Genomic DNA, 26,795 nt, shown 5'->3' on the forward strand with positions numbered 1-26,795 from the left:
CACTGCTGTCCCCACCACCGCCATCCCCACCACCATCATCCCCACCCTCCCCACCATCATGTCGTCACCATCACCGTCCCCACCACTGTCCCCACCACCGCCGTCCCCACCACGTCCCCACCATCACCGTTCCCCCCTGCGGTCCCCACCACTGCTGTCCCCACCACCACCATCCACACCCCCATCATCGTCATCACCATCCCCACCGTGTCATCACCACCTCCACTGCTGTCCCCACCACCACCACCACCACGTCATCCCCACCGCCGTCCCCGTCCCCGTCCCCGTCCCCGCGGCACGTACCAGCAGCAGCAGGCGGGGGCGGCGGGCCCAGGCCCCCCAGGCGCCCGCGGCACCCGCCAGCCCCAGGACGCAGCCGGCGGCCACGCAGACGTCGCCCACGTGCACGAAGACCACGGCGCGGGCGCCCGCCACGCGCCCGAAGGAGCCGCTGGCCAGCCGGCTCCAGAGCCCCAGCACCGCCAGCCCCCAGCCCCACAGCTGCGGCCCCGCGTCAGGCCTGCGCCCCACGGACCCCCCCCCCGGCCGCCCCCAGCCCCACGGCTGCGGCCCCGCGTCAGGCCTGCGCCCCACGGACCCCCCCCCCGGCCGCCCCCAGCCCCACGGCTGCGGCCCCGCGTCAGGCCTGCGCCCCACGGACCCCCCCCCCCGGCCGCCCCCAGCCCCACGGCTGCGGCCCCGCGTCAGGCCTGCGCCCCACGGACCCCCCCCCCGGCCGCCCCCAGCCCCACGGCTGCGGCCCCGCGTCAGGCCTGCGCCCCACGGACCCCCCCCCCGGCCGCCCCCAGCCCCACGGCTGCGGCCCCGCGTCAGGCCTGCGCCCCACGGACCCCCCCCCCCGGCCGCCCCCAGCCCCACACCTGTGGCCCCGCGTCAGACCTGGCGCCCCACAGCCGCCCCATGGACCCCCACAGCCCTCCATAGCCACCCCACAGACCCCCACAGCCCCCCCATGGACCCCCATAGCTACCCCATGGACCTCCACAGCTGCCCCACGGACCCCCACAGCCCCCCATAGCCACTCCATGGCCCCCCCCACAGACACCGCAGACCTCATAAGGGCCCCACAGACCCCCAGATCCCATAGACCCCCCCAGCCCTTCACAGACCCCCATGGCCGCCCCATAGCTCTCTCCAGACCTCACAGACCCCCACAGGTGCCCTACAGACCCCCCAGACCCCCCGCAGCCCTTCACAGACCCCATAGCCCCCCCGCAGCCTCTCCTAGACCCCGCAGCCGCCCCATAGCTCCCCCCACACCCCCAAACCGCCCCATAGCCGCCCCCAGCCCCCCCATAGACCCCCCCCCAGCCCCCCCAGCCGCCCCGGGGCTCACGGCGATGAGGGCGCAGGCAGCGAGCAGGGCGCACTGCAGCGGGGCCAAGCGCCGCCGCCCCGCCATGGCCCCCGCCGCCCGACGGCCCCAACGGCCCCAACGGCCCCCGCGGCCCCGCCCCGACCGCCCCAACGGCCCCAACGGCCCCCGCGGCCCCGCCCCGACCGCCCCAACGGCCCCCGCGGCCCCGCGGCCCCGCCCCGACCGCCCCAACGGCCCCCGCGGCGCCTCGAACGGCTCCCGCCGCCCTAACGGCTCCGGCGGCCCCGCCCCGACGGCCCTAACGGCCCCGATGGCGCTGCCGGCCGCCGCGGCTCGCGCGGCCCTGACGGCCCTGACGGCCCTAACGGTCCTAACGGTCCTAACGGTCCTAACGGCCGAGGGCTCTAACGCCTCTGACGTCCCTGGCGGCTCTAACGGCCCTAACGGCCCCGATGGCGCTGCCGGCTGTCGCGGCTCGCGCGGTACTAACGGTTCTAACGGCTCTAACGGCTCTAACGGCTCTAACGGCTCTAACGGCTCTAACGGTTCTAACGGCTCCCGCCCGCCGCTGGAAGCCGCGGCCTCACGGGGGGACCTGCGTCCCGGGGGGGGGGGGGGGGGGGGCCAGGCGTCCGGGGGGGCCCAGGCGCCCCTGGGGGGGAACCAGGCGTCCCGGGGTGGACCAGGTGCCCCGGGGGGACGGACCCGCGTCCGGGGGGGGGACCAGGCGCCCCGGGGGGGGACCCGCGTCCCGGGGGGGGGGCCCAGGCGCCCGGGCGCTGCCCCCCCGCCGCGGCGGGCCGGGACCAGGCGTCCGGGGCGGGATGGGACCCAGGCGTCCGGCGCGGCCCTCCCCCGGGCGGGGCGGGCGGGGGCGGGCCGGGCCGGGCCGTGGTGGCGGAGCCGAGCGGGGCCGGGGCCGGGGCCGGGGCCGGGCCGGGAGCGGCGCGGGGCGGCGGCGGCGGAGCGGGAGGTAGCGGCGCGGGGCCGGAGCGGGGGGGGAACGGGACGGGGGGGCCCGCGGGGCCGCCGCGACGGAGAGCCCGGGCGTCCAGGACGGGGCCCAGGCGTCCGGGGGGCCCAGGCGTCCGGGACCGCCCACCCGGACAACCGGGGTCCGCCGCGGCCTCCGGGCTGGGGAGCGGGAGCGGGGGCAGCCCCGACGCCGGGGTGACGGGCGCCGTGGGGCGCCGTGGGGCGACAGGCGCCGCGGGGCGTCGTGGGGCAGCGGGCGCCGTGGGGCGAGGAACACGCCACGGCCAAGGGCGCCGTGGGGCGGCGGGTGCCGTGGGGCAATGGGCGCCCCAATCCCGTCCCTTCCCGTCCCCTCCCGTCCCCTCCCGTCCCGCCGTGGCGCGGGGGCTCGGGGCGGCGGAGCCGGAGATGCAGCCGCGGCCTAATTGCTTCCATGTGCGGCCAAGGAGGCGCCCGAGGGGGAGCCCAGGCGTCCGGGCGGCTCCCTCCCTCCCCCGCGCGCGGGACCCGGCCCCCACCGGGGACCCCGGCCCCTCGGAGCCCCCCGGCCCCCCGCGGCCCTCGGCCCGGACCGGGCGTCGTGCCCGGATGCCGGGGTCCCGCCCGGACGCCTGGGTCCCGCCCGGCCTGGCCGCTGCCCGTGTCCCCGTCCACGTCCCCGTCTGCGTCCCCATCCGCGTCCCCGCCAGCGCCCATCGACCGCGGCCTCGGGGCGGCCGGGCTGGAAAATCCAATGGAGTCACGTGCCAGGCCCGGACCCCTGGGTCCGTCCCGGCTCGGGGGGGGGGTGGCGGAGGCGAGCGGGGGCCCCGGACGCCTTGGTCCCCGGGGGCGAGTGCTGGCCCGGACGCCTGGGCCCCTGGGGCAGGAGGGCGGGAGCTGCCCCAGCTCCGGAAGTGCGGGGGGGCCCAGCCCCCTCCCCACGCGGCGCTTGGCCGGCAGCCCGGACGCCTGGGCCCTCGCCCCGCTCCCAGCTGCCGGGACCGGGGCAGGCTGGGAAGCCGGACGCCTGGGTCCCCTCCCGGACGCCTGGGTCCCCTCCAGTCCGGGTGAGGGTGGGGGGCAGAAGCCCGTCCCCCCCCCTCCAGCAGCTGCACACGTGTGTTCTCGTGCTCGCACACGCGTGTGCACAGCAGCCCATGCACGGGCGCGGCACCGCCCGGACGCCGGGGTCCCCGGTGCCATGTGCTGACACTGCCCCCGTCCCCGTCCCTGTCCCCGTCCCCAGGTGTCGGCGCCGACATGGCCCAGGTGCTGCACGTGGAGGGCGGCTTCCCAGGTGGGCCGGACGCCGGGGCCCCGCGGGGCGGGATGGGGCGGGACGGGGAGGAGGCGCCGGGGACGCCGGGGTCCTGTGCGGCGTGGGGCCCGGACGCCTGGGCCCCGGGTGGGATGGGGGGGAGGGGTCCCTTGTTCCCAGACACCTGGGTCCCGGGTGGGTTGGGGGGGGTCCCTGCTCCCTGCTCCCCGCTCCCCGGACGCCTGGGCCCCGGGTGGGTTGGGGGGAGGTCCCTGCTGCCCGGACACCTGGGTCCCGGGTGGGATGGGGGGGAGGGGTCCCTTGTTCCCAGACACCTGGGTCCCGGGTGGGTTGGGGGGGGTCCCTGCTCCCTGCTCCCCGCTCCCCGGACGCCTGGGCCCCGGGTGGGTTGGGGGGAGGTCCCTGCTCCCCGGACACCTGGGTCCTGGGTGGGATGGGGAGGGGGGGTCCCTGGTCCCCAGACATCTGGGTCCCGGGTGCGATGGGGAGGGGGGTGTCCCTGGTCCCCGGACTCCTGGGTCCCGGGTGGGTTGGGGAGGGGGGGTCCCTGGTCCCCGGACTCCTGGGTCCCGGGCGGGTTGGGGGGAGGTCCCTGCTCCCCGGACACCTGGGTCCTGGGTGGGTCGGGGCTCCGGCAGCCCCCTGGACTCCTGGGTCCCAGGTGGGTTGGGGAGGGGGGGTCCCTGGTCCCCGGACGCCTGGGCCCCGGGTGGGTCGGGGCTCCGGCAGCCCCCTCCCCGGACACCCGGGTCCGACGCGCCGTGCAGCCGCAGGGCCGGCCCCGCCGGGGGCCGGGGGGCCGCCGGAGCCGCCGTACTCGCTGGAGACGGCCTACGGCTACCGCCTGGACCTCGACTTCCTCAAGTACGTGGAGGCCATCGAGAAGGGGCTGACGCTGCGGCGCGTGGCCGTGGGCCGGCGGCCGCGGCGCGGCTCCTGGGCGCCGGGGGCCGAGCCGCCCCGCGACCCCCGCGTGGAGCGGACCCTGCGCGACGCCCGCCGGCGCCTGCAGGACCCCGCTGCCGGCGGACCCCCGGCGCCGGCCTCGCCGGGCCCCGGCTCGGGCTCGGGCGCGGGCACGCCGGCCTCGCCGGGCGCCGGGCCGCTGCGGCTGGTGCGCGAGCAGATGGCGCTGGCGCTGCGGCGGCTGCGGGAGCTCGAGGAGCAGGTGAAGACCATCCCGGCGCTGCGGGGCCGCCTGGCCCGGCTGCAGGAGGAGAAGCGGCAGCTCGCGGCCCAGCTCCGCGCCCGCGCCGGCCCCCCCGACGCCCCCGACGCCCCCGACGCCGGCACCCTCGACGACTCCGACGGCAGCACCATCGGCGACGACGACGGCGCCTTCGGCCTCGGCTCCACCAGCTCCGTCGACAGCGTCGGCGCCGGCCCCAGGCCCAGCCTCGGCTCCGGCATCGCCGGCTCTGTTCCCGACGTCGCCATCGGCTCCACCGGCTCCATCGACAGCATCGGCATCGGCTCCAGGTCTGGCTTTGGCATCCGCCCTGCGTCCGGCATCGGCCTCGGATCCAGCAGCTCCGTCGACGCCGTTGGCATCGGCTCCAGGTCCGGCCTCGGCATCAGCCTCGGATCCAGCAGCTCCATCGATGCCTTCGGCATCGGTTCCAGGTCTGGCCTCGGCATCAGTATCGGATCCAGCAGCTCCATCGACACCTTCGGCATCGGCTCCAGGTCCGGCCTCGGCGTCGGCTCCACCAGCTCCATCGACACCGTTGGCTCCAGGTCCGGCATCGGCTCCGCCAGCTCCATCAACGCCGTCGGCGTCGGCTCCAGGTCCGGCCTCGGCGTCGGCTCCAGCGGCTCCATCAACAGCGTCGGCCGGGGCCCCAGGTCCGGCGTCGGTTCCACCCGCGGCTGCGGCGCGGGGCCGGTGCCGGTGCCGGTGGCGGGGGCGGTGGCGGTGGCGGGGCGGCGCTCGGTGGCGGTGGGGCCGGAGGGGCCGGGCGCGGGGTGCCGCAGCGTGGCCGTGGGGGTGGCCGAGGGGGAGCTGGGGCCGCCGGCCGTGCGGGCGCTGGCCGCCAAGGTGGCCGTGCTCGAGCGGCAGCTGCGCCGCGCCCTGGGTGCCCTGCGCGACGCCCGGGCCCGCCTGGGCCGGCAGCAGCCCCCGGGGGCCCCCCCGGACCTGGACCCGGACCCGGACCCGGCGCTGGCCCCCCGCGCCCGTGGACCCGACACCGCCACCGCCACCGGCACCGGCACCGACACCGGCACGGCCCGCGGCTGCAGGTGGGTCCCAGGGCGATGGGGCGAGAGGGGCAATCGCAGGGGGTGGGGGGCAATCGCAGGGGGTGGGGGGCAACTGGGGGGCCGGGGGCAATTGCAGGACAGTTGGGGGCAGTCGTAGGGAATCGGCAATTGCAGGGGGTGGGCAGCAATTGGGGGCAATTGGGTGGTTGGGGGGCACTTGCAGGGGTTCGGGGCAATTGCAGGGGGTGGGGGGGTAACTGGGGCAGTCGGGGGGGTCGGGGCAATTGCAGGGGGTGGGGGGGTAACTGGGGCAGTCGGGGGGGTCGGGACAATTGCAGGGGGTGGGGGGTAACTGGGGCAGTCGGGGGGGTCGGGGCAATTGCAGGGGGTGGGGGGGTAACTGGGGCAGTCGGGGGGGTCGGGACAATTGCAGGGGGTGGGGGGTAACTGGGGCAGTCGGGGGGGTCGGGACAATTGCAGGGGGTGGGGGGGTAACTGGGGCAGTCGGGGGGGTCGGGGCAATTGCAGGGGGTGGGGGGGTAACTTGGGCGGTCGGGGGGGTCGGGGCAATTGCAGGGGGTGGGGGGTAACTTGGGCGGTCGGGGGGGTCGGGGCAATTGCAGGGGGTGGGGGGTAACTGGGGCAGTCGGGGGGGTCGGGGCAATTGCAGGGGGTGGGGGGGTTAACTGGGGCAGTCGGGGGGGTCGGGGCAGTTGATGCTGGGGCAGTCGGGGGGTCGGGGCAATTGCAGGGGGTGGGGGGGGTAACTGGGGGGGTCGGGGCAGTTGCAGGAGCATTTTTGCACGCGGACCGGGGGCAATCGGGGTCGGGGCGACCGGGGGCAGTTGGGGGGTGGCGGGGCAGCGGGGGGGTCCCAGACGCTTAGTGTCCCCCCCCCCCCGCCGCAGGCCGGCGTGGGAGTGGAGCGGGGCCGGGAGCGGCTCGGACGGGGAGAGCGGCGGCAGCAGCGGCGGCAGCGAGTACCACGAGGCGCCCGAGGGGCCGCCGGGGTGAGGCGGGGGCGGGGGGGGCGCCCGGACGCCGGGGCCCGGGGGGGGGAGCGGGGAGGGGGGGGCGGACGGGGGGCGCCCGGCCCCGGCGCTGAGCCCCCGTCGCGCAGGCAGGAGCCGAGCCCCGACCCCCCCGCGGCCCCGCGGCGCCTCGACCCGGAGCCCCCCCAGCGCCCCGGCGACACGGTGAGGGGCAGCGGCAGCGCGCGGGGCGGGGGGGGGGACAGGGGGGCACCCGGACGCCGGGGCCCCCGTACGTGTGCGCGATGCACCCGCAACGCTTTGCATGTGCGTGCGGGGCACGTGGCCCCCGCGCAGGCGTGCGGGGCACGCCCGGCTCCTTGCACACGTGTGTGCAACGCGTGTGCAGCCCACGCACGTGTGTGCAGAGCCCCGTGCACGCGTGTGCAGCACACACAGAGCCCCGTGCACGCGTGTGCGGTGTGCGCAGATCCCTGTGCACGCGTGCGCGGCACACACAGAGCCCCGTGCACGTGTGTGCAGTGTGTGCACAGCCCCGTGCACGCGTGTGCGGCACACACAGAGCCCCGTGCACGCGTGTGCGGTGTGTGCAGATCCCCGTGCACGCGTGTGCGGCACACGCAGAGCCCCGTGCACGCGTGTGCAGTGTGTGCAGAGCCCCGTGCACGCGTGTGCGTTGTGCGCAGATCCCCGTGCACGCGTGTGCGGCACACACAGCCCCCCCCCCACCCCAGCCGCCCCGTGCTGACGCCGCGTCTCCCCGCAGCCCACCGCAGCCCCCGGCGCCGCCCCGTGATGCCCCCCCAGCCCCCCCGGCACCGTCCCAGGCCAGCGCGGGGCCCTCGTGCGCGGCACCGGGGCCAGCGGGGACCCAGGCGTCCGGGACCCCCCCCGCCCCCCCCCAGGCCCCAGGAAGCAGCAGACGGGGTGAAGGACGGGACGGGCCAGACGGGCGAGAAATAAATACAGTGTATTTACCGTGTCCGTGACGTGTAACCGTGAGGCACCGCGGTGCTGCCGGGCGGGGGACCCCTGGCGTGCGAGGGACCCCCCGGCGTGCGAGGGACCCCCCCCCCAGCGTGCGAGGGACCCCCGGCGTGTCGGGGCCCGCGTGGTCCCAGCCCACCCGCCGCCCCCGCAGCAGAAGGCCACGTTTGTTGGGTTTTTTTTCACAGTTTAGGCAAAAAAGAAACGCCGTGGTGCCGGGCAGCGGCACGCCACCCGGCCACACACACACACACACACACACACACACACACACACGCACACACACACACGCACACACACACACGCACACACACACACGCACACAGGCACACACACACACACACGCACGCACACACGCACACACACACACACACACGCACACAGGCACACACACACACACACGCACGCACACACACACACACACACACACACACACGCACACAGGCACACACACACACACACGCACGCACACACACACACACACACACACATGCACACACACACACACGCACGCACGCACACACGGCTCAGCTCGCACAAGCGCACACAACACGCACACCACCACGCACAGGCACACACAACTGTGCCAACACGCACAACCACGCACAGCCGCACCCGGCTGTGCACAACCGCCCCGCGCTCGGCCCCGGCGGCGGCCGCGAGTCCCGGGGGCCGGTGCCCCGCGGCGATGGCGGGCGGGCGCGCGAGCGAGGCGGCAGCGCCGGGCCGCAGCGGGTGACGGCACTCGCCCGCGCCTCCCGCCTCGGCGGCCCCTTCGCGTCCTCGTCCCGGCCTCGCGCCGGGGAGCGCCGGGGCCCCGGCCGGCCCCCGTCCTCCTCTGTGGGCCGGCAGACGACGGGTGCCGGGGCGCGCCGAGCGCGGCGGCGGGGAGGGAGGAATCGGGACGTTATCAGGCTGCGTCGTCCTCCAGGCTCACGGCCTGCCGCTGCGGGGAGCGAGGCGTCAGCGCGAGACCCCCCCCAAGGGTGTGCAAGACCCCCCCCGAGCGTGCGCGAGACCCCCCCGAGCGCGCCGGGCCTGGGGGGGGGCCGGGCTCACCGAGGGGTAGCTGTAGCCCTCGTGGCTGCGGCAGATGTGCATCTCGTCCTCGGTGGTCTTCTGGTAGACGGGGTTGTCGAAGTTGATGCTGTTGGTGTTCTTCAGCCGCCAGTTCTTCCACACCAGGAAGGCGCCGAAGGCCACGAGGATGAGGAGCACTGCGGGGGGGGCGGGGGGGGGGGGTGTCAGGGCGCCGCCGCGGCGCCGGGGTGAGGGGCTGCGCCGGGCCCGAGCGGGACCTACCCAGGGGCAGCACCACCGAGAGCGCCGCGGGGCCCGTCCGCTTCTCCGTGCTCTCCGCCGCGACGCCTCTCTCGGCTGGAAGAGGGGGGAAACGGCCGTCAGCGCCGCGCGGGGCCGCGCCGTGGGGCCGTGCCGTGGGGCCGCGCCGTGGGGCCGCGCCGCGAGCTCTCGCACCGGGCGGGGTGGTGGCGGCGGTGCCCCTGGCCGCGGTGGTGCCGGGGAGGCCGGGGCCGCGCATGGGCAGCCGGGGCCGCGCGCGGGCCGCGGTGGTGCCGGGCGCCGGGGACGTCGTCGTCGTCGTCGTCGCCGTCGCCGCCGTCGCCGTGGTGGGGGCCGAGGCGCCTGGGAGGGAGCGGGGAGGTGAGCGGCCCCGCGGCGCACGGGGAGGGGGGGGGCCGGCATGGCGGGGGCGGGCGCGGGGGTACCTGGGAGGCAGGCGCGTCCGTCGGGCGCCAGGCGCTGGCCGTCGGCGCAGGCGCAGGTGTAGCGGGGCGAGCGGCGGGAGAGGCGGGGCGCCGGCAGGCAGAGGTAGGCGCAGCCCCCGTTGCCGCCCCCGCAGCGGTTCTCGCCTGGACGGAGCCGGAGGGCGGCGTCAGCCACGCGGGCGGGAGACGCCGCGGCGAGGGAAAGGGATGGGGGGACGCGGGGACGGAGAAGTTCAGGGATGGAGAGAACGAGGGACGCAGGGACGGAGGGACGCAAGGAAGCAGGGATGCGGGATGGAGGGATGGAGGGATGGAGAGATGAGGGATGTAGGGACAGATGTGGGATGGAGAAATTCAGGGATGGAGGGATGAAGGGACACAGGGATGCAGGGACATGGGGACAGGGATGGAGAGATGGAGGAACACAGGGATGGAGGGATGTGGCGATGGAGAGATGGAGGGACGTGGAACGGAGGGATGGAGAAACAGGGACAGGGATGCAGGACAGAAGGACACAGGGATGGAGGAACGGAGGGATGGGGATGGAGGGATACAGGGATGGAGGGACAGAGGGACATGGGATGGAGGGATACAGGGATGGAGGGACAGAGGGACGCGGGATGGAGGGACAGAGGGACAGAGGGACGCAGCGGGCGCCGGTACCTGCGGGCTGCTTCAGGGCGTGGTAGAGGACCAGGTCCTCGGGGGAGAACAAGTTCTCAGCCACGGTCTTCACCTGGGCGCCCGTCAGGCGGTTGGCGCTGAAGATGGCCTCGTTGTTGACGTCGGTCCAGAACACGGTGTCCTGCGAGCGGAGAGCGGTTGGGGCGGCGGGGGGGGGGGGGGGGGGGGCGCGGGGGGGCCGGGGGGGCTGGGGCCGGGGCCGGGCTCACCTCGAAGACGGTGATGCCGAAGGGATGTGCCAGCGCGTGGGGGTCGGCCAGCACCAGCCGGCGGTTGCCCCCGTCCACGTCGACGCTGGAGAGCGCGTGGAGCCGGGAGTCCACCCAGTACAGGCGCTGCGACGGCAGGTCTGCGGGGAGCCGTCAGCCGTCAGCGGGGCCCCGGGGACGCGCGGGGACAGCAGGGGACGGGGACAGGGACGGGGGGAGGACAAGGACAGGGACGGGCACTGAGACAGGGCTGGGGACCAGGACGGGGCAAGGAAGGGACCAGGATGGGGAAGAGGCCGGGGATGAGGACAGAGATGTCGATGGAGACCAGGATGGGGACAGGGACAAGGATGGAGACGGCAACGGGCACCAGGACAGGGATGAGGACAGGGACAAGGATCAAGATGGGGACAAGGATGGAGATGGGACCAGGACAGGGACAGAGATGGAGCCAGGGAGCAGGACAGGGATGGGGAACAGGACAGGGACAAGGACGGAGATGGGGACAGGACCAGGATGGGGACAAGGGCAGGGACGACCACGGAGACGGCAATGGGAATAAGGACAGGGACGCGAATGGGGACAACGATGGAGATGGAGATGGGACCAGGAGCGGGACGGGGGGCGGGACGAGGATGGGGACCGGGGGCCGTGGGATGGGGTTGCCGGAACCGCCAAAAGCCCCCGCGTGGCCCGAGACGTCCCTCCCCGCCCACGTCCCGTCCCCGTCCCCGTCTCACCCAGCGTGATCCCGTTGGGCCACTCGATGCTCTCCGTCACCAGGGCGAAGTTGTCCGCGCCGTTGAGCCCGCTCTTGGCGATCTTGGCCGCCGCGCCCCAGTCGGTCCAGTACATGAAGCTGGCGGGGGGAGACGCGGCCATGAGCTCGCCGGCGAAGGCCGCCGCGCGCCGAGCCGTCCCGGGGAGGGGGCACCCACCCGTGAAGCGGGTCCACCGCGATGGCCCGCGGCTTGGCGCCCGGCTCCCGGACCAGCGTCCTCCTCTTGGAGCCGGCGCCGTCGGCCACGGAGATGGAGCCCAGCTGCGAGTCGGTCCAGTAGATGTTGCCGTGGACCCAGTCGACGGCGAGGCCGTCGGGCGCCCGCAGCCCGGCGCCGACGACGGTGGCGTGGTGGCTGGCGTCGCCCGCCTTGTCCACGGAGGTGCTGCGGGCAGACGAGAGCCGCTTTGGCCGGGGCCCGCGGGCAGGGCGCCGGGGCCGGGGGCGCGCCGGGGGCCCGGCCTCACCGGTAGATCTTCCTCTTGGAGAGGTCGGACCAGTAAATGGTGCCGCTGGCGACCTCCACGTCGAGGGCCACCACGTGCTTCAGGTGGGGGATGAGGCTGGTGTAGTTGCTGCGGTCCAGCGTCATCTGCCGCACCTCGTTGTGGTTGGTGAAGACGAGGTAGGCGACGGGGCCTGGGCGGGCGAGAGGAGGCGATGCCGCCGCGTCCGCGCCGCGGGCGGAGCGGGGCCGGGCCCGGGGAGCCGCGGCGGCGCCGGCTCACCTACGGCTTTGCAGGCCTTGGTGGCGGGGTCCATGCGGTAGCCCTCGCCGCACTCGCACTTGTAGCCGCCCTCCAGGTTGACGCAGAGCTGCCCGCAGGCCTCGGGATCCTGGCACTCGTCGATGTCTGCCGGGAGAGGCCGGCCCGTCGGCGGGGGCACGGGGCGGCGCGCGGGACGCGGCCGGGCGCGGAGCCCCGGGGTGGGGGGGGCCTCACCTTCGCACCGCTTCCCGTCCGCCAGCCAGAAGCCCTCGGGGCAGAGGCACTCGTAGCCGATCTTCAGGTCTTTGCAGATGTGGGAGCAGCCGCCCCGGTTGTCCAGGCACTCGTTGACCTCTGGGGAGAGCGCGGCGGCGCCTGAGCCCCCGGGGCACCTCCCCGCCTTCCCCGTCCCCCGCGGGAGCCCCGGGCCCCCCCGGTTTCGGCAGCGCGGCGCCGCGCCCCGGCGCTCACCGCACTCCTTGATGGGCTCGTCGGACCAGTCGCGGCAGTCCCGCCTCTTGTCGCAGACCTTCTCCAGCGTGATGCACTCGCCCGAGCGGCACTTGAACTTGTGGGGGCCGTCGCAGGCCGTCACTGCGGGCAGAAGCGCGGGGGGCTCGAGCGCGGCGGCGGGGGGGACGCCGCGGCCCCGGGGGGGCACCGGGCCGCCCGCCCGCCGTACCGTTCTCGCAGCCGGCCTCGTCGCTCATGTCCCTGCAGTCGAACTCGCGGTCGCACTGGCGGCTCCCGTGCACGCAGGTGCCGTCGTCGCACTGGAACTCGTCGGGGCGGCACGTGGCCACGACTGCGGGGGGGACGGCGGGGGCGGGGGGTGAGCGGCGCGGGGGGGCCCGGCGCGGGGCTCGGCGCCGCCCCCCGCCCGGGCACCTACCGCAGGCGGCCTCGTTGGAGCCGTCGCGGCAGTCGGGGCTGCCGTCGCAGCGCCAGCGCTGGTGGATGCACTCGCCGCTGCCGCAGTGGAACTGCAGCGGGGGGCAGGGGCTGGGGGGGCCCGGCCGGGGGCCGCAGGTCTGGGGCCACTCGTCGGAGCCGTCGGGGCAGTCGGGGTCCTCGTCGCAGGCCCACAGCTGGGGGATGCAGTACGAGTTGTTGCACTGGAACATCAGGGGGTTGCAGGTGGGCGGGGGGCAGCGGAGCTCGTCGTCGCCGTCCTCGCAGTTCTCCTCCTCGTCGCAGACGAAGTCCAGGCTGATGCACTGCCCGCTGCGGCACCGGAACTGGTCGTCGGCGCAGGCGCGGGGGGCTGCGGGGAGGCAGCGCCGTCAGCCCCCGCCGTCCACCCCCGGTGCCGGCCCCGCCGCCCGCCCGCCCGCCCGCCCCCGGGGCACTCACGGCAGTCCTGCTCGTCCGCGCCGTTCTCGCAGTCGGGCTCCGAGTTGCAGCGCCAGGACGCGGGGATGCAGCGGTTGAGCCGGCCCCCGCAGCTGAACTCGCCCGGCTTGCAGGACACCGAGCCTGCGGGGGAGAGCGCGAGGCCTCGCACGGCGCACGGCGCGGCACGGCATGGTGCACGGCGCACGGCACAGCACGGCGTGGCACGCGGCACAGCGCGACCCCCGCGGTCACTCACTGCAGGTCTCCGGCGACTCGTCGGAGCCGTCCTTGCACTCGGCGCTGCCGTCGCACACCCAGGCGAGGGAGACGCAGGCCCCGTCGCCGCACCTGAACTCGCTCTGGCCGCACTCCTCGGCGCCTGCGGGACGGGAACCCGCGCCTGAGCGGCGGCCGCGGCTGCCGGGAGCCCCCGAAGCCGCCGGCGAGGCCGCGGCCGCCACACGGCACCTGCGCGGGAGCCTTGAACCTGTTGCTGCTGACGTTGGACCTTGGTCGCGGAAATTTGTTTACGTGCCGCAAAACAGGCAGCTCGCGGCGAGGTCAGGGCGACTTTCCGTCGTCCCCCCCGGCTCTGACACGCACGGGCTGATCCAGCCCTTTGCCCTCCCCCGGTGTCGCCGCCAGCCCCACGGCTCTCGCGGGAGGCCCTGGGGCAGTGGGGCCGTGGGGCGCCCGCGCTATGGGGGGGACAAGGTGGGTCGGGGCACCGCAGCCGCGCTGGGGGGCTTCAGGGGGGCCCACAGCAGCCGGGGGGGGCTCTGGCCCTGGGGGCTCTGGGCCAGGCGTGGGGCTCCCCGGGGGTCTATGGGGCAGGAACGGGGCCCAGCCCCAGGTGCGTGGGGCAGCCGTGGAGCCCCCCGGGGGTCCCTGGGGCCAGTAATGAGGTGCAGCACCAGGGTCTGTGGGGCAGGTTTGAGGCCCAGCCCCGGGGTCTGTGGGGCAGACATAGGGCCCAGCCCCAGGTCCATGGAGCCCCGCGGGGGTCAGTGGGGCAGGAATGGGGCTCCCCTGGAGCGCATGGGGCAGACCCAAGGCCCAGCCCCAGGGTCTGTGGGGCAGGAACTGGATCTGTGGGGTCAGCACGGGGCCCCTCCAGGGCCCATGGGGCAGGCATAAGGCCTAGCCCCAGGCCCATGGGGCAGGTGTGGGGCCCAGCCCCAGGTCCATGGGGCAGGCGTGGAATCCGTGGGGCAGGCACAGGGCTTCTATATGATCCACGGGGCAGGTGTGGGGCCCAGCCTCATGTCCATGGGGCAGGAATGGGGTCCATGGGGCAGGCACAGGGCTCCCATACAGTCCATGGGGCAGGCGTGGAGCCCAGCCACAGGCGGCTGCTGTGGGGGGGTTCAGGGCTGAGCCCGGCCCCGGGGGGCTCCGGGGCCCGGTCGGGGGCTCCGGCGCTCGGCTCAGGGCTGGGCCCGTCCCCGGGGCTCCGGGGCCCGGCGGGGCGAAGGCTCGGCCCCCCCGGGGGCTCCAGGGCCGCTGAGGCCCCGTCCGGGCTCGGGGGGCTCCGGCCCCGCCGCCGCCAACCGCCGCCGCCCCTCGTGCGGGCTCCCCCAGGGCGGGGCCACAGCCACGCCCCCTCCCCGCGCGCCGGGCTCCCATTGGCCAGCGCGCAACGGGTCGCGCCGGTGGCCAGTTGCGGCCGCGGCCAATGGGAGAAGCGGGCGCGGCGGCGCGGGGCGGGGCGCGCGCGGCGGTTGGCCCGCCGGGCGCGCGGGGGGCGGGGCCTCCCCGCCCCCCGCCCTTTCCCGCCCAACGGCGGCACCGCCGCCTGCCCTCAGCCCGGCGGCCATGGCGGCGGCGACCCCCCGGGCCCGGCGCCTTCCCCGGTTCCCCCCGTGGGGCTCCCCGGTGCCCCTTGGGCCCCCACGGGGGTCCTCGGTTCCTCCCGGTGCCCCTTGGGGCTTCCCGGTGCCCCCCGGTGGCTCCTCGGTTCCTCCCGGTGCCCTCTGGGGCCTCCGCGGTGGCTCCCGGTGCCCCCCGGTTCCTCCCCGGTGCCTCTCGGCGGCTCCCGGTGCCCCGCGGCGGCTCCCCGGTGCCCTCCGGTGCCCCCCGGCGACCCCCCGGTTCCTCCCGGTGCCCCCCCCGGTGCAGCGTCCGGCCCCCGCCCCTTACCTGCGCCGGCGCCCAGGGCGGCGAGGAGCAGCGCGGCCAGCACCGGCGCCGCCAGCCGCGCTCGGGCCATGCTGCCGCCCGCCACGTGCCGCCTCGGCTCCGCCGCGCCCGGGAGCAGCGCTGGTGCCGCCGGTGCCGGTGCCGGTGGTGGCGGCGGTGCCGGGGAGGCGGCCGCGCCGCGGCCCATTTCAAGGGGCAGCGCCGGGGAGGGGTTTCGCATGGGGTGATTTTCCCCGACGGCGCCGCATCACCAGGAGGGGGAGGAGCGGCGGCCGCACGATGTGACATCGGCGGCGCCAGGCCCGGCCCCCCCCGCGCCCCGGGGCCTCCCTTCCCCTCCCTCCCTCCCTCCCTCCCCCGCTCCGCCAACCCCCTCTGCCGCTACAGCGGCCCCGTCCGCCCCGGTCCCGCCGCGCCCCGGTGCGAAGTTCGCTCGTCGCTTGTGAAACGCGTCGTGCAAACGGCACCAAACCTCTGCGAACCGGCGGAGTTTCGCCGCGGCCGGTACCGGCCCGGATGGAGCTTTTTCCACCACGGTTTTACCAGCGGCAAAGTCAGACGGTGCCGTGTTTTGGTTTTGGCTTTTTCCCCCCAAATTGTAGCTACGCAGCGGGATCTTCTTGCATCGGAGGTGCGAAACAGCACCAAAAGTCGTTATCCGCGCTGAAATTTCAGCGATGGGTGTCGCAGCGCCCGGTGCCGGCCCGGGGCGGACGCACGGATTTGTGTGACGGCCCAGAAAGGAAAGAGAAACTCCCAAAGGGCGCGATCCTGCTTTCCGCAAAATTGCGCAAACGGGCGGCAGAGCCGGGTGGCACCAGCAGCCTGGGCGTTTCGGGCTGCGTTTCCTCTCCGGCGCCCTGCAGCCGCTTTCCTGACGGGAAAGGGGGCTGGGAGCGGCGCTGGGGTCTGGGCTGCCCGCCCCGTCCCGCCGGCCGCCTCCGTTTGCATCGGGGGCGGCAAACGTCGCACCCGGCCCTCGGCAGAGTGTGTAAACCCAAAATGGCAGCGCCCCCGCGAAGCCCAGCCCTCCTAGCTCGCGGGGGGCCAAAATTCCCAGTATCCCATGCGATATTCCCGATATCGCATGCAATACTTGCGATATGCCCTGCGATATTCCCGATATCCCATGCAATATTCACAATATCCCATGCAATATTCACAATATCGCACGTGATACTCGCGATATCCAGGCCAACCCTGGCACCATCGCATCCCAGCGAGCCGCCCCGCCGCGACCCTCGGGCAGGAAGGGGCTGCGGGGGCCCTTGTTCGCCCTAACGAGGGCGGGCAGCGCTGGTTGATTAGTCGTTATTTCCTGGCATTGAGGGCGTGCCGCGCAGGGCTCCGCGTCGGGGAAAGCGGCTCCCCCCGGGAAGGAGGCAGGGAAATATGCCAGGAATGAGCAGAATCCGGGTCCGGCACTGCAGCGGGGGCCCGGGGCTCCGCGGGGAACGAGCCGGAGGCGGAGGAGGGAAAGGCACCGGGGAGGCCGGAAAGGGGAGGCCGGAGGGCCCGAAAGCCCCCGGGAACCGCCCGTCCCGCTGAATAAAACCCAGGTAACGTTCGTTTAATTTATTACTGTTTGAAATCCAGTGACATTGACACACGCGGCCGGCGCCGGCGAGCGGCCGGCGCTTGGGCCTGTTTAATAAAATACAGTACTAGGAGTGGACTGCTACGCACATGCATCCACGGCTTAAAACTACGGTGATCCAATACTGCAACCGAAACAGTACTGCCATAGAAAGAAAAAATAGATATCAAGTGTTCCCCGATTCGTAACTCTTTTAAACAGTTAATGCTGTTACAAACGCTACTGATGTCAGGACAAGGCAAGACACACACAGTCCTACATCTCTCTGCGGTATAAATATGGAAGAGTTTTATACAGTTTACTCAAGTCTGATACTACATCGTTGCTACCCGTTAGAGCTAAGGGAATGCGGCGTCTCCGCCCGGGAAAGCTCGGCCCCTGGAATGTCGCTCTAGTCCTCTTCGGTGCCGCTGCCGGAGCGATCCTGCAAGGCGAGAGGGAGAGGTGAGCGGGGCGGGGGGCCGCGGGGGGCCCGGGGGCGGCGCGGCCCCTCGGCGCGGGGAGCGGCTCGCCGTTACCTCCTCCTGCTCCTCCTCGCTGTCGTCGTCGCTGACGACGGGCTTGGCGCGGGAGCCGCGGCTCGTGCGCCTGCGGCCCTTCAGCCGGTCCTGCGCCTTCTCCTTCCGGCCCAGTTTGATCTTCACCTTGACGGATCGAGCTGCAGGGGGAAGGAGGAGACGCCGTAACAGCGACCGCAACCGCTGGCTCGGCGTCACCAGCCCCGACGAGGCTCCCTGCTCCGCACGGCGCTTCCCGGTTTCCCCTTTTCCCCACCCGGCAGCTCTCCCCGAGACGTTTCGCGGTCCCGGAGCCCCCCACTTTGACGCCCGTGGCCTCGGCGGCAGCTGTGCAGCATCGGGACCCCGCGTGAGCCACCCCCCTCGGTGCCGGACGTCCTCGCCGTCCCCGGAGCAGGGAGCGCAGACAGCGTGAGCTTCCCCCGGACACGCTGCCTCGGCCCTGCCCCGGGGGGGAGGAGGTCCAGGGTCCGCACCCTCCCGCCGTCCTGCTCCCGGCACGCGCGCGCGAGGAGGCAGAGCGCTCCCGCTGCAGTGGCGAGAGCGCGGAAGAGTACTCACACTCGGATTCAGATCCTTCTTCTTCTCCTTCCTCCTCCTCCTCACTGTCCTCACCTTCACTGTCCTCCTCTTTCTCGATTTTCTGCCTCACGCTGGTGAAGACGGATTGCAGCACTATCGAATCCTCGTAGATCTGCGGGAGCGGCGCGAGGGTCAGAATCGCCTCCCGCCGCGGAGCCCGCGTCCCCCCGCTGCAGCCACGGCGCTCCCCCCCTCGCCCCGCGCGTGAGCGAGCTGGGCTCTGTGGATCAGAGCAGGCTCTGCCCGCGCGCCCTGCGCTCAGCAGTAATCTGCTTTGGTGGGATCATTGTTAATCCTCCGTTAGGAGGGAGCAGGCGGCACCTGCGTGGGAGGCTGCTCGCGTCCCGGCCCAGCCCAGGCCCGCGGTCGCAGGGAGGAAGGGCTCCCGTCCGCGCGGGCGGTGGATTGCCTTACCAGAGAGCCTTCGAGGTTAAAGGTTTGCGCGTTCTGACACAACAGCATGACGTCTTTCTCCAGGTCGTTCAAGCTCCGGTATTTGTGGTTGCGGATGCGCTCCTGCGGGAAAAGGGGTGAAGTCAGTCCTGCTCCTGCACGGCGCTCGTTAGCCGGGCTGCGACCGACGGGACGGGTCCCCCTCTGCTCGCCCCGAGCCTGCCCTCGGTCTCCCCCTCGCCCTCCCGAGCGGCCTCGCGATGGGCGCGACGCAAGCGCTCTCCCCCGGGAGCTCGGGGCGTTTTGGGAGCGGAGGGAACGGCGTACGCCGCAGCTTGTCTGCGCCCAGCACCGGACACCCGGGAGCGCAGCCACCTCCCAAGGGCAACGGCGAGGCCGGCTGCTGCGGGCCAGCTCGGACCGGGACAGCCAAGAGCCGCAGGGAAGAAGCCCTACGCCGCGGCGCCGATTCCAGCGTTCCTCGGGCCGGAGCCGAGGGACGGAGCAGCAGGACGCCTTTCCCGAGTGTTACCTTGATTTTCTTGAAGTCCACCGGCTTGCGGATGAGCTCGTAGTACTCGGGCAGCTCCTTGCGAGAAGGCAGTTGAATGAAGACTTCACTGAGCTGGCGTCCACTGCTACTGCAAAACACGAGAGAGACCCCATCAAAGGCGAGAGCCGGGCAGCCCGCTCCTCGGCGCGGAGGCCCGTCCGAGGGAAAGGGCACGCCACCGAGCTCGCCCTCCCGAAGCAGGGGGTCCCTTCCCGCCTGCCCGGGGGTCTTAGCTCTCAGGGATGCTTCGGAAACGCAGGCGGCGCAGCTCGCATCGGGAGCCGGTCGCTCTTTTGCTCTGGCGAGGGGCTGCGGGTGCCTCTGCGAGGTGCTGCAAGCCAGCTCTGCTGCTCCAGGGGCTTTTTAAAAGCCGCACGGAGCCGAGCGCACCGCGAAAGCTGCGTCTCCGTCTTCCGCCCCTCCGAGCCAGAGGCACGTGGAGAGAAAGGACGCGGCCGCCGGCCGGCCGAGCGGAGCCCTGTCCCTCCCCCAGGGATGTTTTTGGGCTCTGAATGCAGGATCTGCGCGAAGCGCCCGGGCGCCAGCGGACTGCGACCCTGGGGCAGCAGGGCTGCCTGGCGCAGGAGCAGCCGCCTCGCAGCAGGACGGCGGCTGGCACTCGCGAGGACGCGCGGCCGCAGCTCCAAAGCGAAAGGGAAAGCGCTTCCGAGAGCGCGGGCAGAGCAGCTGACTGCCGCCAAGCGACGAGTTCTGCAGCCGGCGCGTGCCAGGCGCGGAGCGGGCAGCCGGCAGCCGTTCCCCCGCGCTCGTCGCGTGCGACTGCGAGCACCGCTCTTCGCCGGGGCTGCGTGAAGCGGCCTCTGCTAATCCGCGACCGCGGGGAGGCCGGCAATTAACTCCTCGCTTCCAGCCCTCCAAACGAAGCTGCCAGCTGGACGCACGCAGCATTCGGTCCATTTGATCTCCAAGCGCTTTGCAAAGCTCAGCTGCCCCAGCGAGCCAAGAAACGAGGAGGGACTCCCGCCGCGCCGGCGGGTCAGAGCTGCTGCGCGGGCTCCTGTCCAAGGCCACCCAGGAGCAGCAGGGATTAGGAAGAACGGTGGCGTTTTTGGCTCCCTGGCCGGGGTCCAGCCCGCGCTCCCGCGTCCGCGTGCGGCACGGCAGAGGCCGCGCAGGAGCGGTTTCGTTTGGCACCTGCCCCCGCTTCTCTTACCTGTCCTTGTACTTGATCACAGCGTCCACGATCTTCTTCATTTTTTTGGTGAGGTTGGGCGGGTTGGGGGAGAGCTTCTCCGCGGGCGGCCTGCCGCGCTTCTTCTGCTTTTTGCTCTCGTCATCCTTGTCCCGGCTGCGGGTGCTCGTGGTAGGAGTGGCGGAGCCGACATCCGTGTCCCGTTTGCGTTTACGGGAAGACTTCTTCTGGCGCACCTCCTCCTCGATCTCCTCCAGCGTGCCCTCCTCTATCGCCTAGCCCAGGGGAGCAACACAGGAACTGCTAGCACTGCGGTCGCCGGGCGCGGGGGGGTCTGCGACGAGGAGCTACGCGGTTCGCGTCGCTGCGGCCCGCGACGGCCCGCGCAGAGGCTGCCGGGGCCCCTCCGCTCGCCGCGGGACTTCCCCCAGCCCCGGGAGGCAGCTGGTGCGGTCGCAGCCCGGGTGCTCTTGGGCTTTTTCAACCACCCTCCGGCTACGGCAGGTCGGAGCTAACCGCCGGCACCGCCGCCGCGGCTGCGGACACCTGCCGAAGAGCTCAGGGCTCTTTGAAGCAGCTGCCTTGGGCGCATCTCCAAGGGGTCTTAGGGACGCAGCTTGGCTCAGCGCAGGACCAGAGACGTGGCCTGGGGTTCCAGGTCCCGAGGAGGAGGCTCTGTAGAGACCTCCTCCTTGCACCCAGGCTCTCTGCGGTGCCATATTTTTGCTTTAAATAAGGGAATACCAGCCGCTGAGGTGATTTTTGGGTGACCATGAAGGTATTTCACGATGAGGGGTGAATTTGCTGAAAGGCTGTTTGTGGGATGGGGAGGAAACATGGCTCGAGAGAGACAGCACCTGAACCAGGCGCAGCGTCTCTGCAGTCTCTCTGGACTCCCACTTCCCAAAAGATCTCAGTATGCCGGCCCTGATATTGCACCCTAACGCTTTAGCGGCGGCCGTCTCCCTCCTCCCGCTCACAAACACCCTTCAGCCGCGTACGTGGACGTGCAATCTGCCCAGCGGCGCTTCATGGGGTGCTCAAACCCCGCCAGAGCAGCCACCGACCGTGACATGGGATCATGACTGAGAGCCTCCGGGGCCCCGCGATGCGGTGAGGTGACGTGTTCAAATACCAAGTACCAGCCTCCTGCGGTGACACCGAGACCCGGCTCCCCGGGCAGCGCCCGCTTGGGAGGGAGAATGAACTATGCTTTGTGATCGGCTGGCCAAATTCGAGCCACGTGAAAAGCCGCGTGGTACGAGGCAGCTTTTCGGGAGCTGGTGGGAACGGCTATTTGGAGGGGTGCTGAGCACCACGCTGCCAACGCAGCCACGCACCGACGGAGGCTCCGGGACTGGGTATTTGCTCTTGCACACACACACAAACATGAGTGCTGAAGCGTAGGATCGAGAAGGCCATTGGAGAACGATGCTGTACCATGTATACCTTGAGCCACTGCTTTTCAGTCAGCGAGTCACTGTAGTCCACCTCCTTACGGTGCCGTGAGCCTCGCCCAAACATCTTTTCCTCCTCCTCCTCACACGTTAACCTCTCCACCTCCGCATCATCCTTGATGATCCAAGATGGCAGCTCATCCTCCTCCATCAGACGCGGCTTGCGCTTGGGGTTGCGCGCTTCCTCCCGCCTGCGGTCTAGGTCCATGCGCTGCAACAAGAGGCGGAGGTTGTGGGGCCGCTGGCAGGGCTACGGAGGTTGTGGGGCCGCTGGCAGGGCTACGGAGGTTGTGGGGCCGCTGGCAGGGCTACGGAGGGGGTGACCGCCCTGACGCGTTTCTCGCGCCGGCGTGAAGCGGCATCGCAGCTCCGCGGGCACGGGGCAGCCTACGAGAGCGCCGAGGTGATCCGAGGACAGGCCTCGGACAGGGCGGGACTTGGCTCGGGCTCTCCGAGCTGGCCCAGGTGCTGGCACGGGCAGGGAAAGCGGCACGGCCGCTGGCATAGCCGCCAGGGTCAGAGGACACTGCCCTCCGCTTCCCCCGGGCGTGTGGTGTCTGTGGCCTGTGACCGGAGGAACCACGTGAGGAACTGAAAGTGTGTTGATATCTACCGGCTCGTTACAGCCCAGCAGACGCTGTTTAAAAATAAACCCCGCTGCACAGGCAAATTGGCTGAAGCAAGGTGAGATAAACGGGAGACGGCCCCAACAGGAGACAGAAAGCAGCTATTACAGTATGTTACATCTCATTAATCCAGCTGCTTTGCCAGAGTCAGGCAGCTCTTATCTCTCCGTCAGCCTTTTCCAAACCAGTTGCCTGGTACCTTCTGCTACCGAGTCCCTCGAGGGCTCCCAGCCGGCGTGTCAGGCACACAAATAAACACATGCCAGCACTGCACGTCTGACGGGGCCGTGATTTAGAAGGGAAAACTTTGGACTCTGGAGGAGATACGCAAAGCGTTACACAAATATCCGATTCCAATTAATGCTTTGCTGAACTAGTGCCTCCCATCTGAGATCTGTAATCGTCAAATGAGGCTTTGGGTTAAAGGCTCTCCTCCTCTCGCATGAGGAACGAGGGGTCTTTCCTCCCTCTCTCTCTTGTTTTTTTTTTAAAATGCTCCTCATCCCACCTCCAACGGTTGTCTCGGACTGGAGCTCTCGTGGGTGGGAAATGGTTCTGTTTTTTTAACGGGAGCCTGCACAGCACACCCGGGTCCTGGTTTACAACCGGTGTACAGGGGCGTAAAGCCGACAGACCGTGCAAAGCTTGCACGCAAGACAGGGCAGAGCTCGCTCACACCTCCAGGCCCCATCTCCTTCCCGCGGCGGGAGCACGGCCGCGGGGCTCGGCTCAGCCTCCTGCTCTCCCTAACCGAGGGGCCGACGGTACCCAGCGCCTCACCCCTTACCAGAGCTGGGAGGCAGGCGCGAGTGTCCTGACTTTGAGCCCCCGCTCTGCTGTTTTGTTTTACCTGTTGAACTCGAACGAATCACGGCTCCATTAAGCACTCTCAGTTGATTTCTGTTAGAAAGACCGTTTTAGCTGCTACTCGGAAGAACAGCAGGCATCACTTCTCTTCCGCAGCCTGTGCCATGCTCACCATGAAAAGGTCAAACTCCTCTTCGTGTCGCGCAATCATCTGGTTGACCGTTTCATCATCGGGAACCTCATCTTCTTCCTGCAAGATTTTAAATTCCCGATTCAATGGCGAGAGAAGACGCCGCGGCAGTTCGTACGCTCGGAACACAGCACCGAACATCGTTACCATCCGACGCTTGTTCGGTTGCCCGTGAAAGATGTGTTTTTTTGGGTGGTCTCAGTCCAGTTTCTAGCGGACAGGTATCCACATTGCAAAGACCACCATCAGAGCTGGCACGTGCGTTGGCAGTCTCAGCAGCAAGGCCGAGGATTGAATGGGCGTGGAGACTGAACAACCCCTCTCACCTTTAGAGGTGGTTCCTCCAACTCAGCGTTCAGGCACAGGGTTGAGGCAGTGTGGGGGAAGCTTGCACTGCCACTGCCGCTGCCCGCGCTGTATCTGTTCTGTGGATAAATAGAGGACTTCAGTCTCCAGGGCTGTCAATCCGGCACCTTTCACCGACGCTAAAATTCACTTCAAATAGAAACAAGTGTTCATGCTCCTTCCTTCTAGCCCCCACGCCCTTGGCCTCAAGGACGCAAAGAGCAGTGGAGCAAAGCCAGCCACACGTTCGCCATTCGCGCTCTGGAGTAGCAGGAAGCGGCCTGTGCTGCCCCTTACCTCGTCCTGCTCCTCATGTTCCAAGATGGCCTGGAGGAAAGCTCTCCGCTCGTGGCTTGAGGACTTCTGGTCAAACATGCCGGCTTGGATAACCTTCTGATCAACATTCAGCTTGTACTTGGCCGCAGCAAGGATCTTCTCCTCCACGCTGTTCACAGTGCAGAGTCGGAGGACGCGCACTTCGTTCTGCTGCCCGATGCGATGTGCTCGGTCCTGCGCCTGCAAGTCCTGCCGGGGAAGCGCGCATTGTTTGCCAAGTGATTTAAAGCCAGCTCCCTCCAAGATAAATATTTGATCCTTTAAACACACCATGGGAAAGGGATACAGGCTTCCCACTGAACTCTCTCAGCGATATCTGAGGATCAGGTTACACTCGCAGGGAATTCAGTTAACCAGAATTTGTTTCGATGACTACTCTATCCTATGAGATTGGATGCATGTAATAAAAAAAGAAGAAAAAATAACACAATCGCCTCTAGTATTTGGGGATCACTCTCTCTGGCTCTCACAGGCTGTTTATCACTGGGGGCTTGGTTCCAGGGGAAAGCTATTTCTGCCGGCTTTCTCAGCCAGCACTGGGCTTAGAGCGAAGCACAATCAGAGGGTAAAAGCCAAGTTGCGGTGTCTTAGCGCAACACGTGCTAGGGAGGAGGAACGGCTCTCTGACCTCAGCTGCTGACAGAGGTAATTTTTAAACATTACTGTTAGCATAATGAATCACTTAACTGCAGCTGCAAGAGGCTCTTGTCATTTCTCCAGCCTATATCATCTGTCAGGACCAAGCCCCACCTGGAGCCAAGGCGGCAAACACCCAGGTTCTTACACAAGGGACGTAACTCGGCCACGACACCGCGGCAGGCGGCGTTGGGAGGACAAAAACGGCAGCTTTTGCGGGGAGAAGCAAAGCAGCCTATACAGCCGCACAGCTCACAGGCCGGATCTTCGCGGTAAGGCTGAGCTGCCATGACAGGCTGCAGTTCTCCAGGCTTGGCAGGGAGAGGTGCTAAAACTTAAGACCGAGTGAGGTGCTCTTCTACGGGTGCAAGTGAAACCGGAGCTGTCTTCTCCATCTGTTTCACTGCTTTTTTTGGTTGGTTGCTTGGTTGTTTTTTTACCTGGTGAGGATTCCAGTCGCTGTCAAAGATAATCACAGTATCTGCAGACTGGAGGTTCAGACCCAGTCCGCCAGCTCGAGTGCTCAGCAAGAAAATGAAGTACTCGGAGCCTGGCTCATTGAAAGTCTTTAACAACATGCCCCGGTCTTCAGCTTTAGTGGTTCCTAGAAACAGAGAGGCATGATTATTCCCGCCACAGGTTACACCCAGGCAATAGCACTACAGCACTAGATCTGGCGACGCGGGAGGAGAAGGGACTCTGCGTCGTTCGGAAAGATCTGCCCACCCTCCTCCACGCCGCAGCTCCAGGGGAGGCAAGGACAAGTCCAGAAGAGGCACTTCTGCTTCAGACACCGCAATATTAGTGCCAGTGTCAACGGCCCTGGCGAGGAGCCCTCTCAACTGCCGTGCCAGTGACGAAGGATGACAAATTCAGAATGAAACACGGAGGAGAAAGCCCGGTCAGGGTGACGGAGCTTGTCCGGTGAGAGGATGCTACGGCGTGACCTAGTCAGCCTATGTAACACGGGCTAAGGAGGCACACGGTTGCTTTCTGTAGAAAGGTTGTGAGGGACAGGGCAAAGGGGAAGAACAGCTATAGCTGGTGGCTATTGCTCATATAAGAAAAACTTGGGGTCTACATTGTCTATGAGCAAGTTCAGGCTGCAGATCAGAAGATCTCCAAAGTATCAGAGCTCTGGACAGCCTCCCAGAAGGACAGCGGTACCAAAAACGCAACTGGTTTTAAGACAGCGTTTGGTAAGCGTAAGAGCAGGGTTATTAAACAACGTTGCTTGCGGCAGCAAGTGACCGGACTCGGTGACACGCAAGGGTCTCTCCCAGCCTGTATTCCCCCAAGACCATCCTCTTCCAGCTCTCTGAGGTGGAACCCAGAGAAACTCAGCTCAGCAAATCACACAGGGTCTCCACACACACCTAGACGTATCAATCGAAGAAGAGTTAGGGATATTTCAGTGTAAGACAAGCTCACCACTACAGCAAAGGGAACAGTTGCAAGTACTCAGACTACACCTGCTCACACTGGCTGTGGTTGACAACAGCTGTCAAAGCCTCAGCACCACAGTGGGAGGCTCTCCCAGTTCAGCACTGGGGGAAGGCAGGAGGCTCGGGCACGCAGGGCGAATTACTGCCCTGCTCTTAACGGAAAGGGCTGGATCACGTACTGGGTGCGAGGATGATGCTGCACTAACATGCCCATCCTGCGCTGGAAGTCAATAGATTTTGTGATCAAAGGAACGAACGGTTCTGAGAGAGTGATTTAATTCATGTAATTCTTTAATTCAAGAAGCCTTAATTTAAATAAGTGCCGTAATCTTGTTTTGCACTTGACTTCTTAGTAGTTCTATCTTTATTCAGAAGGTCGATTCTCTCAAGAGTTAGTACTGCTTTTGCTACCCACGAGGGCATGGGTCTGCACACACTTCAGCAGTGATGGCTTCATGTATACTTTTTGCAAGTATTTAATGTCTTATTCCAACACAAAATGGTGAACTGACTTTTCTTATTTACTAGATTAGATTTTTCCTTCTTGTGGTTTATGTTGCACTCCATCTGAATTAAAATTGGACTTCAGCTAAGTTATTTATATTTACATTACTTTGATACAGTATAGGATCACCTGGCCCTTAACAGCATCTTTCAGATTTTCAAGATTAAATAGTAGATAAGTTTAATTTATCTTAACTTCAGCAACGTCTGATTTTATAAATTCAAAGGCTGGCGCTTTGTATCTTTTTTCTGCATCCTGCACGTGGTTTATTGCTTGATGAATGTGTTGTTTGTTTCAGATATATTTCCCTT

At 69.1% G+C, this 26,795-nt stretch overlaps 3 protein-coding genes across 12 annotated transcripts in view; 1 reads left to right on the forward strand and 2 right to left on the reverse strand.

Moving 5' to 3' along the window:
- The first annotated feature begins 1,639 nt into the window (after positions 1-1,639).
- KANK2 (KN motif and ankyrin repeat domains 2) lies at positions 1,640-7,751 on the forward strand. 2 transcript variants are annotated; one of them, XM_064499417.1, is made up of 6 exons: positions 1,640-1,821; positions 3,543-3,593; positions 4,343-5,816; positions 6,686-6,787; positions 6,898-6,973; positions 7,536-7,751. In XM_064499417.1, exons 1-6 carry the CDS (start codon positions 1,650-1,652, stop codon positions 7,563-7,565), a joined length of 1,905 nt encoding a protein of 634 aa, XP_064355487.1. In that variant the 5' UTR covers positions 1,640-1,649; the 3' UTR covers positions 7,566-7,751. The 2 variants fall into 2 exon arrangements, with proteins under 2 accessions (XP_064355487.1, XP_064355488.1); XM_064499418.1 differs by lacking the exon at positions 1,640-1,821 and adding an exon at positions 2,213-2,312.
- On the reverse strand, positions 7,724-15,411 carry LDLR (low density lipoprotein receptor). Its single transcript, XM_064499415.1, has 18 exons — positions 15,342-15,411; positions 13,459-13,581; positions 13,221-13,343; positions 12,760-13,131; positions 12,550-12,672; positions 12,339-12,461; positions 12,102-12,221; positions 11,886-12,011; positions 11,625-11,796; positions 11,315-11,542; positions 11,117-11,235; positions 10,377-10,516; positions 10,147-10,288; positions 9,484-9,627; positions 9,233-9,400; positions 9,059-9,133; positions 8,816-8,973; positions 7,724-8,702 (listed from the first exon to the last, which is right to left on the reverse strand). Exons 1-18 carry the CDS (start codon positions 15,409-15,411, stop codon positions 8,667-8,669), a joined length of 2,562 nt encoding a protein of 853 aa, XP_064355485.1. The 3' UTR covers positions 7,724-8,666.
- A 1,490-nt stretch (positions 15,412-16,901) lies between these two features.
- The window catches only part of SMARCA4 (SWI/SNF related, matrix associated, actin dependent regulator of chromatin, subfamily a, member 4), a 35,392-nt gene continuing 25,498 nt past the window's right edge, over positions 16,902-26,795 (reverse strand). For 2 of the 9 annotated variants that reach the window (XM_064499296.1, XM_064499297.1), the window contains exons 26-36: positions 24,975-25,138; positions 23,860-24,087; positions 23,544-23,642; positions 23,200-23,277; positions 21,578-21,805; positions 20,159-20,412; positions 18,964-19,072; positions 18,453-18,554; positions 18,018-18,150; positions 17,457-17,596; positions 16,902-17,362 (exon numbers count right to left, since the gene is read on the reverse strand). In XM_064499296.1, coding sequence (XP_064355366.1) covers positions 17,330-17,362; positions 17,457-17,596; positions 18,018-18,150; positions 18,453-18,554; positions 18,964-19,072; positions 20,159-20,412; positions 21,578-21,805; positions 23,200-23,277; positions 23,544-23,642; positions 23,860-24,087; positions 24,975-25,138 — 1,568 coding nt within the window. In that variant the 3' untranslated portion in view covers positions 16,902-17,329. Of the gene's footprint in view, positions 17,363-17,456; positions 17,597-18,017; positions 18,151-18,452; positions 18,555-18,963; positions 19,073-20,158; positions 20,413-21,577; positions 21,806-23,070; positions 23,121-23,199; positions 23,278-23,543; positions 23,643-23,859; positions 24,088-24,974; positions 25,139-26,795 lie in introns of those variants that run through there. The other 7 variants (XM_064499299.1, XM_064499298.1, XM_064499303.1 and 4 more) reach the window with 7 other exon arrangements.

The sequence above is a fragment of the Dromaius novaehollandiae genome, chromosome 33 (genome assembly GCF_036370855.1).
Source record: "Dromaius novaehollandiae isolate bDroNov1 chromosome 33, bDroNov1.hap1, whole genome shotgun sequence".
Taxonomy (NCBI): Eukaryota; Metazoa; Chordata; class Aves; order Casuariiformes; family Dromaiidae; genus Dromaius; species Dromaius novaehollandiae.

What these genes read in the sequence shown, in the direction of transcription:
- KANK2 (XM_064499417.1), top strand. Translation starts at nt 1,650, where the DNA reads ATGGCGCTGCCGGCCGCCGCGGCTCGCGCGGCCCTGACGGCCCTGACG. An exon ending in CGTGGAGGGCGGCTTCCCAG is followed by an intron (nt 3,594 to 4,342) that starts GTGGGCCGGACG and finishes CGCGCCGTGCAG; the next exon opens with CCGCAGGGCCGGCCCCGCCG. An exon ending in CCCAGCGCCCCGGCGACACG is followed by an intron (nt 6,974 to 7,535) that starts GTGAGGGGCAGC and finishes GTCTCCCCGCAG; the next exon opens with CCCACCGCAGCCCCCGGCGC.
- LDLR (XM_064499415.1), bottom strand. Translation starts at nt 15,411, where the DNA reads ATGGCCCGAGCGCGGCTGGCGGCGCCGGTGCTGGCCGCGCTGCTCCTC. An exon ending in GCGGTGGACCCGCTTCACGG is followed by an intron (nt 11,236 to 11,314) that starts GTGGGTGCCCCC and finishes TCCCCCCGCCAG; the next exon opens with CTTCATGTACTGGACCGACT. An exon ending in CGCCGCCACCACCCCGCCCG is followed by an intron (nt 9,134 to 9,232) that starts GTGCGAGAGCTC and finishes CCCCTCTTCCAG; the next exon opens with CCGAGAGAGGCGTCGCGGCG.